General features: G+C 42.2%; 3 protein-coding genes across 3 annotated transcripts in view; 2 read left to right on the top strand and 1 right to left on the bottom strand.

Annotated features, from left to right (window-relative positions):
* LOC126563321 (multifunctional methyltransferase subunit TRM112-like protein) overlaps window positions 1-13,234 on the bottom strand; it is a 459,819-nt gene that overhangs the window by 162,187 nt on the left and 284,398 nt on the right. The window lies entirely within an intron of this gene.
* LOC126561339 (GATOR complex protein Iml1) overlaps window positions 1-13,234 on the top strand; it is a 295,116-nt gene that overhangs the window by 148,120 nt on the left and 133,762 nt on the right. The gene's annotated exons all lie outside the window — the stretch shown is intronic.
* Window positions 1-13,234, top strand: part of LOC126560886 (Fc receptor-like protein 5) — a 48,465-nt gene that overhangs the window by 21,317 nt on the left and 13,914 nt on the right. The window contains exons 2-5 of the mRNA XM_050216836.1: window positions 1,518-1,663; window positions 4,361-4,571; window positions 5,164-5,275; window positions 9,362-9,537. Of these exons, the coding sequence (XP_050072793.1) occupies window positions 1,518-1,663; window positions 4,361-4,571; window positions 5,164-5,275; window positions 9,362-9,537 (645 nt within the window). The remainder of the gene's footprint in view (window positions 1-1,517; window positions 1,664-4,360; window positions 4,572-5,163; window positions 5,276-9,361; window positions 9,538-13,234) is intronic.

Genomic DNA, 13,234 nt, shown 5'->3' on the forward strand with positions numbered 1-13,234 from the left:
CAAAATGCTTACACTGCTTATCAGCGATGCGTGCTAAATTTGTAGTTTCGATTGAAGAGAGAAATTAGCTTAAACTGTGGTTGCTTGACAATGTGATTTTAAGTAGAGTGAAGTTGATTATTATATGTTTTTATACACTTTGGTGTAATAATTTTTTCTAATTCATGGAGAACGGCCAGGTCCTATTACTGGCATAACGATATAGGTAAATAGAAAATTATATTTATTTTGCACGACCCGCACGGGTATTAAATTTTATACAGACCGCTTCTTCGTAAGGAAGAAGGAACTTCCAGCTACGGGTAACAAGAAGTCCAGGAGATCTTAAGAAAAAGTTGAAGATTGAATTGAAAATTATGTAGCATAAAAAGGAAAAAAATATATAAAACCCTATTAAAGTGAATTTATTACGTTAATTACGAAAATCTTTTATTTTTTAATTTTATGTGTTGTTTTTGATGTTCGTACTTTAAATAATTTTAAAAATAGTAATTGAATAATCATGTTATAGGAAATGTATTCAATATCAAACATCATTCCTTCGATTATCATGCTCTTACGAGCATGTTATCAAAACACAAAATTTCCCCTCTTACTTTCACCATGCAGCACATTTCTTAAGAAAACAAGACTTATTTATACGCACAATCCATCCTGCACACTAATTAGAAAAGTAACTCTTGCTGGAAATTGTGAAAACTTGTCTTGTCCTCTTTTTCTCTCTCGCTCACACCTTCCACAGCCGAACGAAAAACGAAAAGTCGTGTTGGTGCACTCTAATTATACTTATGCAGTACAACAGAACCCGACAAGCGTGACGAGCACCACCATCAGAAATGTGCCAATTCAGAAGCCATTTTAATGAAGAAAAAAAAACATACTTGGCGGACTGTGTGTTTGTCCGACATCATAATGCGCGAACGAAAACAAGCTTGTTGTGCTGTGAGGTTGGAAACGGTGTAGGAAAGTTATTTACCCACCTTCACATGCGACTTTCTACAGCCTCTCGATTTTCCCACGCGGTATGTCAAACAACCAAAGCCAGAATACTGGGCGGAGGAGATTAGGCAAAGAGGCAAATTTAAACTTCATTACGACATGATATTTGCATTTTCTTTCCCTCGCCCACACCGGCTTGACTTGGTGAGGCTAGAAGGGAGGGCCAAAGGCGGGAGCTTGCGGTTAAGGAAGTGTTTTATTGCCCTGGATGATAATAATCAGCCCGGGCTTTAATCCAATTCAGAAAGCGATCTGTCGCCAAGACTCATTAATCTTCGCGTGGAGGACGGTTCTAACCGATGATGCTAATGTCACCTCATATCGCTCAGAGGAGGATGCGGTTCTTACGTACCTTTCTTCATTATTGTGGGGCGTTGTTTTTTGTTAGCCATCTCTTCTCCCCATCCTGACAGCTTTTCCTGCTTCCTTTCCTCGCTCTACGCGTGTCACATTGTGTGTGGTTAAGCAGCATGTGGTTTTTTTCTTATCTTATCATTTCCCCCCCTTTCTCTTTGCAGACTCCAACGAGGCGAAGGCAGTGCACAGAAACTCATTAGGTCCTTTACAAAGTCAATTTATAACTAAGAATAATACTAGAGTAATTAGTCAACGAGGAGGCCTAGCGGTGCTGCCCTGCAGCGTCACCATGACAACACCAGCCACTGTAAGTAAGTATTTTGTTAGTCGGACGCTTTGGTTTGCTTCTGTTGGTTTTTTGTTCATTTGTAATTAACTCTTCAGTTTTTGTTTCTTGACTTAATTTTTGGTTTTTCTTCACTTTTTGAGCTTTTTCTTAATTTTTATTGTGCTTTAATTAAGAACAATTGATTGTGTTGTGTAAAGACTAATATTGATACGAAGCGAGCAAAATACATCTGCTTGCTTAACAATTCTCAGAAAAAGACAACACCCTTTTTCCTTTAGCTAGCTATCGAATAATCAAAATATTCTTTCAAAAGAAACCATGAGTGCAATTTCAACTAAATTCCAATTGAAAGTAAACAAAACAAGACATAACAGGCATTACCTTACAAAGCGATTTATTCTGTACCATCTCCACTTGGCAGAAAAGTAATTGTGCACAAAGAAATTTAAAAAAAAAATGAATGACTGGCACATGTCAACGATTGCAATCGCTCCCCACTTCACATTCAACTCTTCCATCTGCAGTGAAGCATCTATTTTTGAAGCCCTCGCCAAAGAAGCTATAATCGCTTCAAGAGTCGAATAAAACGGCGACCAGAATGTCCAGGTATTGTGCTGCACAGCGCCCAGAAATGACGATGCTATTTGTGACTCGTTCCTTGTTGCGAAACGGGAGCAGGTCTCGGCAAAATTCTCCCAATACTGTTTTGTATCAGTTAGCAGTCCCGTGCCAGTAAAATCGAAGGAAAGAGACACTGGCACAACATAAAGTTCCTGGACATTATTGCCCGCACGTTTACGTTTGTGCAGCTGCTTGTGCACGTTGTTTGCAATGATAGCCATCGAACAGATTGATTTTGCCCATTCAATACAGCCCCACCGAATGGGCACAACAGCGACAGCACAGAAAAAAAAAAGTTCGCAAAAAAGTATCGAAAAGCAAAAGAAATCTTACTGCCCGGTTCGATCGAGGAAGTCGAAAACAACCTGCTTCCGATACAGGCAGCTAAATAGCTTTTACCCATTGAATGTGGACGAGCATCCGACTTTTACGACATGTCGAAGACAACCGGTGTAGTGATAGTGATAGCTTTTTAGGTCAACGACGATTTTTACGCTGTGCTGCATTTCAATCATGGCCATTTTTCATTGGTTGTAGTTGACAGATTTTCGGTGCAAAAATAGCATGAGTTGGAAATTCAATGGAAAATTAATTTTAACTCCTGAGCTTCGTTTTTCAGACAAATAAACGATACAAAAAAATCCTTCCTTAATGTGGTAGCAACGCCTAAAATAGTAATGTTCTTTGGCATAGGAATGGCTTGTTGTTTAATGAGGATACTTAAGGGTTAGCTTCTCGAATTTCAAAACCTAATAGCATAAGCACCTTTAAAGAAGTTTATTAAAAGAATTGAAATTTTAAATTCATTATTTTGTGAGATCTAATCTAAATTACTCTCAGTAGTTTTTATCAACTAATTGTTTAAAAAGCTACCGTCAACTTTTTTAACAATTAAAAGCCATACAACAAAATTACTTTACAAAAACCTCTACATTGAACCTGTCGAAAGAAAAGTCACAAAAGAACGAGCACAATATTGCTGCTATCAGTAGCAAAAGAAAAGTAAAAAATCTGTACAGGAAAACTTGACTTTAGGCCCAATTTTTTCCAAGCTTTCATCAATCAACAACGAGCAAAAGAAAGAATGAACCAACATCAGGGGGGGGGGGGGGGGGGAGAAAAAAGGCCCAACGTAAAAAAAAATGCTTACTCAGAATGAAACTTTTTCCCCGTACAAAGAAGCTCGTTGTAAATTGAAATTGCTACAGCATGTCTGCCTACGTTCTGCTTCTGTGCTCCCTGCGCCGTGCACAACTTTCCAATGCTCCTGTAATGCGGCAAGGTTAAATCGATAGCAGATGAATTTTACCGTTACCAAAGTTTTCCACCCTGCCAGCGCTCTGTGTACGAGCCTGTCACTAAACAGGTGAGCCAGGCACTAGCTTATCCATTGCAGTGCTTCACGCTGGTGGCGGCGTAGCACCGAAAACCATCTGCCGAGCAATTACAACAAGTGAAAATTTAGGAATTTATTGCTAATTGAAATTTTATCCGACACCGTACTGGGTGCCGTACTGTGCCTGGTTGGTGAATATTCTCCGCAGCGTACTCGTCGACTGTTCCTCGAGCCTGTGCCAAACAAAAAGGGGGAGAAAATACTTCGCACAGTCTTATTGCGCACAGCCCTTCGACAAACCGTGCCGAAGGTTTGCGGGTTAAAGTACATCGAGGCCGGGTTATGAGCCGGGTTGAGGTGGTCGACAAGGCTTGTAAAATTCGACAAGTACGGTCAAGAGCCATCGGTTTCAACGACAACAACAGACAGGCACCCCTTTTGGTGTCTGTTTAGTCGGACCGGTAAGGCTGTCGCCTCGCAATTGGCCCATGGAGTTGTACGGGAATATTGTTTCAAATTAAATTGCACACTCACTTCGTTGTCGGGCCACTTCGTGCCAAATGGTCAAGAGTACTTTCATTAGTCTTCTTTTTTTTTGTATATGTGTGTGTTTGTACTGGTTTTTAGTTGCTTCTCTGCATGCGGACATTATGGTAGAGCACCGTTTCGAAACGCCCAAACCACCCTGTACTTGATCTTCGTTCCATCCATGTGGCATTTTTCCCTTTCTTTCTCTCCCCACTCACTTCCCTTCGCAGGTGTCCTGGTTCCGGCGGAAAGACTACCAGCTGCTGACGGTCGGCCTTTCGACGTACAGCAGCGACGATCGGTTCCTGGTCGAGCATACGCGCCACCTCGGCAACTGGGCGCTGCGGATAAAGAACGCCCGCAAGGAGGACGAAGGACTGTACGAGTGCCAAATATCCACCCATCCACCCCAGTCGATATTCATCGAGCTTAGGATCGTCGGTAAGTTCGTAGTGTTCGAAGCTCGTTTTTTTTTCTTCTCCAATGTCCGCATTATTTTCCATCTACCTTTTCGGTGGGGTGAACAATCGACGGGGGATGGTTTTTTCTTTCGTTTTTGGCGTAGGAGATGTGCTTGAAATTTCTTAATCGATTTGGTTTGCGTACCTGACGGTGCAAAGAAAATGTAATTTATATGGAAATTTGTGATGAATTATTAGTCACCTGGGAAACGTGGATACGGGTATTCAGGACGGGTCGTAAAGCAAATAGGAGAATTATTTTTTTTCTTGGGTTTTCTGTTTTGGTCAGTTCAATTTGAAAGACAGAAGAACCAGTGCTGATTTCTGACTTAAATTTCGTTTTTGTTTTTTTCCCCTTTTCAAAATGACGTTCAGTAATTTTTATCAAGCGTTTACACATAGCTCCACACATCAATGAGGCTCGATTTGTATCTGTCATTCTGTGTGCTTTTCGATACAAACGAGACTCCAAACTATGAAAAACAACCCAAAATCCCATGCACAGCACCGTTAACTGCATATTTGCTTCTACTTCTCCATTCCCTCTTTCCCTCCCTCTATTTTCCATGCAGAGGCGGTCGCAGAAATTCTCGAAGCGCCCGATTTGCATATAGACGAAGGATCGACGCTGCGACTGGAATGCAAACTGAAACGTGCCACCGAAAGTCCGCTTTACGTCTTTTGGTAAGTATTTGGCGGGGCGCATAGTTTCGGTTGATCGGTTATGAAAGATTTATGACGGCAAAGAAAAATATCGGTGCACATCGCGGTGCAGAAATGAATACAACAGCTTCTTCCAGCCCGGGGATCGTTCGTTCCGAGGGCGATGAAACGAAATAAATAAATATCCGTCAAGTGGCAGCAAACCCACCGCCACCGTCGTCGTCGTCATCATCGTCATCGGTAGCGTGATTCTCAGTGCCGGAAGTACCTCTCGGCGCAAATTTCGATCCACACAAAGGGAAGAAAATGTAGGTACGATTTATGGTGAAATCGAGTCCCCAATGGTTGTGTGTCCTCCTTTTTTTTTTTTACTGACGCGGGTAGAAAAGATGAAACGGTTCCAATTTTGTGCTGGTCTATGATTCCCGCGAGATCAGAAACACCGGTGGCCAAGGTGTGTGACGCGAGGGTGTGTGGCGAGATGTTTTCTTTCTATTGAGCATCGAGGCAGAAGCACCTTTCACTCCGGGACACATTGGCGTGATGGAATGCGTCGTAATCGTAAAATTGAGAACCTTCTTCTCCGGCGGAGAAGCGGTCCGTGCTTTGTTGTGGTCGCCTCGCTCGCTGCTATTCCGCTCCAGAGCAGATTCTTTTGCAATGTTTGCTACTTTTTATTGGGAACGGGAGGGCACGTTGGTCAGAGTTATTGTAAGCGACATGGAATGCAAACAGCAATCGTACGATCACATGCCAGCTCATGATTTGATTCAAGCGGGGACGGGTAAAGAATTTGAATCTGATTAAGTGGTGGAAGTTGTGGTGTGGTAGGGGAAGGGAGAGTCAGAGGAAGGACGATTTCATTGGGCACATTCCTGGTGGATCAATAGATTCGTGTTGAGAAGATATTTGTAGTATTGGAAACATATCCGCTGTGGTATAATAGAACGATTTAAACCAAGAGACGCTATTCGAAGCAGCGCAGTTAAAGTTTTTATAGGAATTGGGTCAAAATCATGATGCTGTTATTGTTTAAATTGGTTTAAAGTTGAAGTTGGAGGGGATTTTTGCATACTGTTAGTGGCATGAAAGCTGGTATATGATTTCTGTAAATATATTACTTATAAAAATGCCTTCAAAACCGCTTGTGGCGATTCCCACAGTAGAACCGGCTATCGAATCCCGTTTTTAAAGCTTCCCAAAATGCAGGACTGACTTTCTAGCTAAGGGTAACACAACATCAAAGAGGGGCAAAAATGGCAGACGAAGATCTTTAGAGGATTTAGAGCAAAAAAAGAAGAAGCATCAGTAATGCGGCCATTTCGTAATTTTACGATCACGTTCTGGGATATATCTTTAAAACTTGTGGAATTGACGCCAAAGATGAAAATGCTTTTCGTGTTACTGCGCTGTCTAAGACATCTGTTGGATTACTATTACCTTTAATTGTTGTCTATGTTAATAGGGTTTGAGAAACAGTTGAAACTTAAAACTTGTTTTAAAGCTCCTTCACTGGTACAAGTGATCGATGAGATTGGAAATATCTAAGAAGTTTCTTAACTGCGAAGCTATAGCATATAGAACTTTGGCAACAGTAGCGAATATTATACATAAACATCCAATAACCAATCATCCGTCTAATAAAATCTGACGTATCGTATCTTTCATGGTAGCAATGATGTGCTTATCCGAGTCTAGAACTGTTAAACAGAAAACCCCTTTCAACTACATGTAGAAACACAAAGTCTTCCTTACCCTTGTTCAGTCGCGGAAGTTTCGGATAATTACCGATTTGTACTAGGAAGAGGTTTATTACAACTAATGCACACATCTTTATGATATTTGCACTAGAAATGAGAGCCCCTACTCTCATCTCGAATGTTACTTCGAAAGAGTCTCAGCAAAACGAACACATGGTCGTGTTTCGTCAAGTTTGTCGCTCGTCAGGGTTGTGCTCTAATTGCCCTTTATGATAATGCTGCCCAAAATACGCCAGCTTGCGTCAAGATCTACACAGCATTGCAGATAACCTGATAATGTGAAATCAGGTGGCTTCTTGCCTTCTGCATAACATTGGCAGGTTTAACTATATCATCCGATCTCTCCGATTCCTTGGCTATGCGGATGACATCGACATCATCGGATGGACAACTGCGGCGGAGGACAATAGAATTGGATAGAGCATCAATGCGACGGAGACAAAATACCTGCTTGTCGGAGGCTCTGACCGTGATAGAGTCCGATTCGGAAGCAGAGTATCAGTTGAAGGCAACGATCTCGAGGTGGTAGAGGTGCTCTGCTACCTTGGTACGATAGTAACTTCGGACAACAACGTAAGCAGTGAAATCCGAAGGCGCATTGTTCAGGGGAATCTTGCCTACTACGGACTCCACAAACTCCTGTGATCCAGAAGACTCGAAAGACACATGAAATGTACTTCCGGTAGCCCTCTACGGGTACGAGACTATGCTGACGGAGGAAGCAGGAAGCCGGAGGAACGGCGGGTGCTAAGGACTATCCTTGGTAACGTGTGCGAGCAGAACATGTGACGAAGGAGAATGAACCACGAGCTAGCTGAGACCCGTCCGGACTCATGCCACACCAAGAAGGTGCTCGTCAGCGACCCGTTCGGCACAGCGAGCCCGTTGGCTGGATCAATTGGAGTCTGACATGTCGGAGATCGCATGCAGAATAGAGGTCTGCAGCCCTAGACCAAGTTTCCTTTCCGAGACCGAGATTGGCGAACTAGCCATGTCTACGCCTTGCCAAATTAACCATGCTAAATTAATGATTAAAATAATTCAAGGAAGCATTATTCTCTCTGACAAATTTCCTTTAAGGAAGCATTTTTGCCACTAAATAATTGAAATATTTTTTCCATATAAAATGTGGTTTGAGTGTGGTTGTAAAAACATCAGGTAACAAAAAAAAAATTTTCATTTGTTTATTTTTTCCTTTTTGACAAGGTTATCAAAGGAGTCATCAGAAACATGAACTATGCCTAGGAACGTCATGCGAATGATATCAGCCAACTCATTCTGTGACATATTGTCTAAGTCTAAATCTTTGCAGCCGAAGTGTAAAATGGTCCAGTCTAAGGTTTGGTTTTAAAAATATAAACGATCAGATGTTAAATACGTTTTTAAAAAATGCCTTTCCTCTTCTCATACTATAATTTATTATTTATTGAACCAATATTATGCTATAAAAATCTCAAAAGGATCAAATAGTTAACAAACTGTTTCGAATTATGAATAAAACAAGTGGAAAGTTTCTGTCATGATCCCCATAAAAATCTCAAATTGGTAAAATTTATATCAACAACAACTGTTTCTTAAGAAAACTGCCACCAAAACCTTATTGAGAAGAAAATATTAATAGGAAAAAATATCTTTATAACACTCACCTGCTGCACGTAAGCACCGGTTTTATGAACCGGAATTTAACACATTTTATCGCTCGCTTTTTTTTCGTTCATTGGGATTAAAGGGATCCCTACTCCTGATGGAGCAATTTTCGCCATTTAAACGTTCGCCTCTTTAAACCTCAAAAAACAAAAAAAAGAGTAACTCACCGGTAAATAAGAGCAAAAAATCACAGGGCAGGAAACGCGTTGGTTTACTTTCTTCACAATCGGCTTGACTCCGGACGACCTAAATCGACCGTCTCGTTCTCATTCCGGTTTCACCTTGGTTGGCAAGACGGTCCCCATACCTGGTTTGCGATATGTGTTTGTGTGTGCCGGTGTTTTGTCAGCACCAGCATGTGCTGGCGGGACGATTTATGAGCGCGTATCAAATTTCAATCTCTTCCACTTCATTTATTATGCTGAGCGAAGCTGAACGAGGGATAACGCCAAAAATGAAAAAAAATAACGTCTCAAACAGGTGTAAGAACAAAAAAAAAAGAAGAAAGTTGGATATAAACAAATAGCTCGAGCGCTGACAACGTCGACAAGTCCCGCTAGCTCGATGACGATGACGGCGATGACGGTGGTTACTAAGAGAGGACACGACTGGCATACCGTGACATTTTGCCTGTTTGCTGTTGTTTTTTTCACCCCTGCTATTTCACCCTCTGATGGAGCCATTCTTCATTCCCTTACAGGTATCACGAGGATCGGATGGTGAACTACGATCAGGAGGATGGTGTGTCTGTGTCGAACAATAAGCTCACCTCCAGCATTCTCACGGTGCGGAATGCGACGGCTCGGCACGGTGGCAACTACACCTGCGCTCCGGCCAACGCGCGCCAATCGAGTGTTTACGTGCACGTGCTGAAAGGTAAGTTGGAATATTCGCCTTTTTTTGCCGGGTGGGCGAAAGCTAGCAGTCTGTCGGGGCAATGGTTTTTGGGTGTAGCATAAGAAAATAGTGTTTGCTTGTGGCATCGATCTTCCTGCGGGACGTCAGTGCAAGGATCGCGCTTCGGTCAACCACGGAATGCAACTGCGAGTAGCGAAGCACGGTGAAAAAACGGGGCAAAAGCTTTGCCACATTTCCATAACGGTTGACACGCTTGGTGGCAGTTCGGGAGGTAAATGGGTGTGGACGTGAGTGCGAAAATAGCTGCTCCAATGCTTTGGTCGATTAGGAAAATAGGAATCGTACTGAGTGCTTTCCACCTGCCTTCGTTTTCTGATGGGTATGGGAAGGAGAAAGAATTGGAAAAAAGCACATTCATAAATTCCACTTTCATGCTAACTACAAGCACCGTACGGATAAAGCTTACGCACTGTGGGAGATTAAAGGGAACAAGATGTGAAAAATTTGTATATCTGCTTCAAAATCATACAAGTACAATAATTCATTATTTTGAGTAAAAACTGTGTTTAAAGTTATAAAGCACAAAACTGTATCCTATGAAAAATACATACAAGTTACGCCTAAAATTATGCAATTGCGTGTTTGTTTTTCCACCCGTAAAAGCTTTCTCTTTTCAACCCTTTCTGTGCAAGAAACATACCCGTATCTCATCAATAAATTCGAATTAGCATTATTGAAAAATTGATCTTACCAAATTCTTGGTCTGTGCCAAATATCACCACTGTGCAAAACAGCCCGGAGTCTTGGACCGGTGGCATCGGAACCAGTGCCGGGTTTTGTGTTTGAAGCAAACCTTCACATTCCCTAGAACACTAAGCACTTGCCTTGGTGTATCGTGCAAAGAGTGCTACCACCGTGTTGCCGTGTGCATGCGCTCCACAAAACCTAGCCCGCGCCCGCCCGAACGCTTTCGAAGAAATTGCCTTGGGACTACTGCAATGCATCATTATCGGACACTTTGTGAAATATGAGCAGTGCAATAACATATGTTCGTTTTGCCCGTGTCCGGGAGCCGGGGCAAAAGATTGATGACGTAAAAGGGGGGGGGGGGGGGGGGGAAGGAAGTCCAGTGGAGACTCAAAGAAGGTAGTAGATGCAAGGACCAAGGATCTTTTGGTATGCCGTGTGCCGAGCGCTTGCATGGTGAAAGTCGGCACACACAGAATAAAAAACACGGCCTCCGCCGAAAAACCTGGCACGTTGTGCTCACTTAAGTGTGTTTGTAACCGTGTGTGTGTGAATGTTAGAAAAGGAGTTTGCTTGAGGTTGTTTTATATCGTGAAGCAATGTTTTCCACAGCTTGGAAAGCTTACCGTAAAGCATCGGAGAGAAAAAAAAACCAAACGGCTCGAAGAAAAATTCACAACGAGAACGAGTGGAAGGGTGAGGTGGAAATAAATATACAATTTTCCCGTTCACATGTGCTCAGCAGAGTCGTGTGTGTGTGTGTGTGTGTTTTCTCCCTTGCAATGACACCGGAGTGTATAATGGATTGCATTAAATTGGGTAAGGGTGGAAGGTGGTAACATACAGTCGCATGTCATAGGGCGGCTCGGTAAGAATGGCGAGAAAAGTCGGTCATGCGGAAGAAATTTAATTTCCTTCCACTTCCGTCACCTAAAAGCACACACAAAGTAGAAGAAGAAGGGGGGAAAACCAGTCCTTCGAAAAGAGAAGGAGAAAAAAAAAGGGAGACGGGATAGGCATTGGGTAAGAATAAACATATAACAGCAACAAAACAGGAAAAACCTACATACACGGAACCTGGGACCGGTATGTTTGGTTTCGCAGCGTTGGGAGTATTTGTATTAGACTGCTTATGGACCGGTGTGCGAAACTTGGCAACCGAACATTGTTTCTTGCTTGTTTGTGAACGGATGATTTTATATTTCATCGTGATTTGGTGCGAATTTTTGCAATATTTTTGGATGCCATAAGATTAAACTGGCACGATGCGATAGTAGACATAATTCCGGGTTGACATGTGTCTAATAAATATTTAGCAAAAAAAGCGACTTATTTGTTGCTTGTCCTTATCTTTACAGTTGATGTTAGAAAACGAGAGGCTTCTTTTGTCTTTTCAGTATAGCTGAGCTTTTCCTTTATTACTAGGCTCTTAGAGATACAAAAAAAAAGCCAAAAAATTAGTCCGCTGATCGCGCGCGCTTATTAATATAAGCGCGCGCGATCATATATCCGATCCGATCTTTATTCCGATTCCGGTTTTTCCGATCTTTATCCGCTCGTGATTAGTTTTCGACTGACTCGATCGTTCCCTAACTGATCCCGGGTCCTGCCCTTTTCTGGTCCTTCTTATCTCTCCTTTTCTTTTTCGCGCCTCCTAACTGACAAGGCGTTGGGAAGCTTATAAAGTTTCCAACAGATGGCATCAACGTTATTTATAGAAGTATTTTGTTTTAAGGAAGGAAATTGAATTTGTTTTTAAGCGACATTACAATCAGTGTTTTTTAAAGTAGCTCTTTTTAAAGAGAAGATAGCAGCTGTTCATTAACATGTGAGAGGGGTGAGGCCTCCCGTTAGATCAGCGCTCACCGAAGATAAAGACTTTGAAGAGTTTGAAGAGCTAGAGATCGAAGCTTCCTGGTGAAGACAAAGAGCTACCCTTTGAAGGCGAATTGCCACCCTAGAAAGAGCTCGAAAACTACGAAGAGCTATCTTGTGAATGCGAAGAGCTCCAAGATGGCGAAGAGCTACCTCGTGCAGACAAAGAGCTGGAAGAGTGTAAAGAGCTACTTCGTCAGGACGAAGAGCTACCCTGTGCGAGCTCTAAGATTGCGAAATGGTACCACGTGAGCGTTAGAAGCTAGATCGTAAAGGCGAAAAGCTACCTCGTGAAGACGAGGAGTTACCTTTTTTTAACGTGGAGGGAACCTTCAAAAGGTCTCCAGCTCGGAAAGGTAGTCTGGGGTATGGGGGTATGTGGGATTCACCGTAAAGGGGGTAAAGGGGGTATGTGAGATTCATCGTGACACTGGACCCGTTAAGCAGACCCGGCAGCCGACAAAAATGAATCGCGATATTGCACTCCTCCGTTTTCCTTCTACTTCTATTCTTGTTTTTTATGATAGATTTAGCAAGTAGCTTCCAGCTAATGTAGTCGATAAATAAATTAAATGATGATCTAAATTGGTTGTTAAATTACAAATGTTTAAATAGTACAACAAAATATATTGACCACCAAGCTTACCACAATTCAAGCGATATTTACGGGATCATTGCATTAGATCATGATCGAAGCAGATTAATGCTGTAAGAGCAAATCGTTTTTTTCCCATTACTTTTCTTCCAATTTGCACATCCACTCGTACACACCGCACGCTTGCCTGTCCATTGAATTGGATCCGCTCTGTTTCGCTTTTGATTTCCGGCGCCTGGAAAAAGTGGAAAACGGAGCAGGAAAAAGAACTTTTATTTATGAACTGTCTGTTTCGACACCGGCCGAGCATTCGGCTCGAATCCAACACGCCTTAGTAGGAAACTTGACATTTGCTACAAATAAGTGCGTTTGGTTTAACTTTGCTTCTCATCCAAATTTGTATTCACTTGAAATGTGCACAAATTTGAGATGGGGAAAAAAAACTTTTTCCACCATTCAGTAATGGGAGTTTTTGCTCCCGTTTTGGGTGGTGAGGGA

The sequence above is a fragment of the Anopheles maculipalpis genome, chromosome 3RL, assembly GCF_943734695.1.
Source record: "Anopheles maculipalpis chromosome 3RL, idAnoMacuDA_375_x, whole genome shotgun sequence".
NCBI lineage: Eukaryota > Metazoa > Arthropoda > Insecta > Diptera > Culicidae > Anopheles > Anopheles maculipalpis.